At 50.0% G+C, this 2,758-nt stretch overlaps 1 protein-coding gene across 1 annotated transcript in view; it reads right to left on the bottom strand.

Annotated features, from left to right (window-relative positions):
- Positions 1–1,263: 1,263 nt before the first annotated feature.
- Positions 1,264–2,758, bottom strand: part of SOST (sclerostin) — a 4,914-nt gene continuing 3,419 nt past the window's right edge. Inside the window, exon 3 of the mRNA XM_021712656.1 lies at positions 1,264–1,282. Within this exon, the coding sequence (XP_021568331.1) occupies positions 1,264–1,282 (19 nt within the window). The remainder of the gene's footprint in view (positions 1,283–2,758) is intronic.

The following is a 2,758-nucleotide window of genomic DNA, read 5'->3' as shown; positions in this document are numbered from 1 at the left end:
CTCTCGAGTTTTGGGCTCTGGACACTCCTCACGGTGCTGGATTCTCTGCAGGTTCCTGTGGAGTCCCCTTAAAGCCTAACCCGGGAGGGATGAGTCAGCAACACCCACTGACACTTGTCAAAGGCTTATTGATGATGATAATGAACTTAGGGAGTTAAACTGAGAAGCCACCAGAATGAGGCAGCTTATTTGGGGGAGTGGGCTCCTCCAAGATAGGCTGGACTTAAATCATTAATTTTTGGGGGGGAGGTCAGGGGTCTCACTCTGTTGCTCAGGCTGAAATGCAGTTGCACGGTCAGCTCACCACAGCCTCAACCTCCTGGACTCAGGCAATTCTCCCATTTCAGTCTCTCGAGCAGCTGGGACTACAGACGCGTGCCACCACACTGGCTAATTTTTTGACTTTTTGTAGAGTTGAGGTCTCGCTATGTTGCCCGGGCTGGTCTCAAACTCCTAGGATCAAGCAATCCTTCTGTTGGTCTCCCAAAGTGCTGGGATTACAGGCATGAGCTGCAGCACCCAGATGCCTGAACTTAATGTAACTTTCCAGGTGACCCTCCCTCCTATGGCACCTGAGAGTAGTTACTGAGCCCCAGCTAGTGTCCAGCCCTGTTAGGCATCACCAGGAGGTAAGATTTTGAGTGGAGTTCAGGATCTTACATTTTTACCAGGGAGGCATACAATCCACATTTGGCAGAAAGCTTGACCGGACTCCCTGGGAGCTGGTCCTATATTGCCCTTGGCTTTATGTCTATCACTGTACTGAGCAGGGTACGGCCAGGCTAGACGGGTCCTCCACCAGTGAATGGCAAATGGAAGGTGTAGGATTCAGAACCAAAGTAGAGGTGTGAATTATAAGGGGCTGGGACATGAGAGAGAGGGATCATGGGAGATTGGAACACTTCTGGAAGTCTCAGGGAAGAGTTGAGAAGTACCATGAACCCCAAAGAAAGGGTAGGAACTTTTGGGGGTGCTAGGTGGGGACAGCCAGTCAAGGAAGCAGGGGTCAGCATGACCATTTGGAGTCAGTAAGGATGTGTGGCAGAGGGGGAGATGGGAACCAAAGATGTCAGACTGAGAAGGCTGCCCTTGATCTTGAGCAAGGAGGAGTGATTGACGGTTCCTGACCAGTGATGTGAACGGCATTTTGGGATTTCAGCGGCAAGGGCCGGCTGCTGAAGGGAGACCAGGCTGGAGTCATGACAACGTTCTGGGTGAGGGAATGTGGTCTGGGTTTGGAAAGGAAGGGATAAGCATGACTTTTCAAAGGAAGACATAATTGCTGCAAGGGCCACCGAAAAGCAGTCAGAGGTGCCTCCGAGCCTGGAGCCCCAGTGACCAGGAGAAGGGTGTGAACCTTGACAAGAAATGACATTGTGTAAGCGGTTAACAAGATGAGACCACATCCTCTCGGGGATGATCCATTGTCTTTATTGACAGTGTCTCTGGGTGCTGAAGGAACAGACTATTATTTCATAAAGCAATATTAACATTGTCATTCTCTACAAGAAAAACTTTTGCATAAATAACTTAAGTGAGAAAATAAATATATGTAGCTTAACTCTTTAAAAACCATGGCTTCCATTCTTGTGGATAAGGATTGCAGGAAACCAAGCAGTCCTGCAGGCTCCCAGACGGCCCTGTGCTCCCGGTTCAAACATTTTCCCTCTTAACGACTGAAAACTACACAGAAAGTAAGAGGCGTCTGGAAGTGATTTTCGGAAGGATGTTGGGTGGCAGCTATCATGCCTTGCAGTGTCTCAGCATATGTACAGCACCTGTAGTTTTTCTCTCAATAGTATTCTTTTAATGTAAGAGATCATCACCTATGAGAGCGCTAAGAAGCGGCTTCCTAGGCAGAAATGTGCCTGTGAGTGCTGGGTGCCAGGAGGTGCCTGGAAGAGCTCCTTTGTGTGGTGGCTGCTCCCTTGGGCCTGTGAGGCCAGAGTCCTGGGACCTTGAACTTCTCTTCGGAAGGTGACTTTAACATATGGCCACAGACGGGGGGAGAGATGCTGCTTTTTCGGGGGGGGGGGGATTTCTGTCCCTCTCACTGCCCTTGGGACCCTCTCCTCTCTACCCTTAATGAATTGTGTTCTTTCTTTGAGATGGAGGGTGGAGATGGCCAAACATCTGGGGAGGCTGGGCTGGGAACAACACAGCTTCTTCCAGGAGTTTGCCAACCATAAATATATCAGCCATAAATAGACTTCTTTTTTTCTTGCTTGTTTCTCATCTTTGGCTGTCAGATCAGAGCATCACAACTCTGAATTCTGGAAGTGACCTTGGCAGTGAATCAGCTCAACCTCTCTCTCTCTCTCTCTCTCTCTCTCTCTCTCTCTCTCTCTCTCTCTCCCTCCCTCCCTCCCTCTCTCCCTCTCTCTCATCTGCCCATTGAAAATGCACCCAAGTCCTTGTAATTATATGACAGCAGATTCTTTGAGATCCTAATCCCACCTTCACCCCCATTTTACAAAAAGGAAATGGAGATCCCAAAAGAGAATCTTGTAACCCAAGGTCACACAGCAAGTTAGTGGCATATACTAGACGCCGTATCTACAGACCCCCAGTCCCGTGTTTCCAGACACACACAGGCTTGGCGATGGGCAGAGGGGTGTAGGGGGAAGCTTAGGGAGCTGGACCAGTCCCCGGTCTCTTCACTCCTTTCAAATCCCAGGGCAGTGAAAATGCTCCCATGTCTGCCTCCTCCGAAGCAGGACCAGCAAAGGTGGGCGGCCCGGTGGGCGGGTGGGACTGT

The sequence above is a fragment of the Carlito syrichta genome, unplaced genomic scaffold, assembly GCF_000164805.1.
Source record: "Carlito syrichta isolate Samal-C Ts95f unplaced genomic scaffold, Tarsius_syrichta-2.0.1 Scaffold90621, whole genome shotgun sequence".
NCBI classification, from domain to species: Eukaryota; Metazoa; Chordata; class Mammalia; order Primates; family Tarsiidae; genus Carlito; species Carlito syrichta.
Note: the sequence above shows the minus strand (reverse complement) of the source record. Positions and strands in the feature narration are given on the sequence as shown.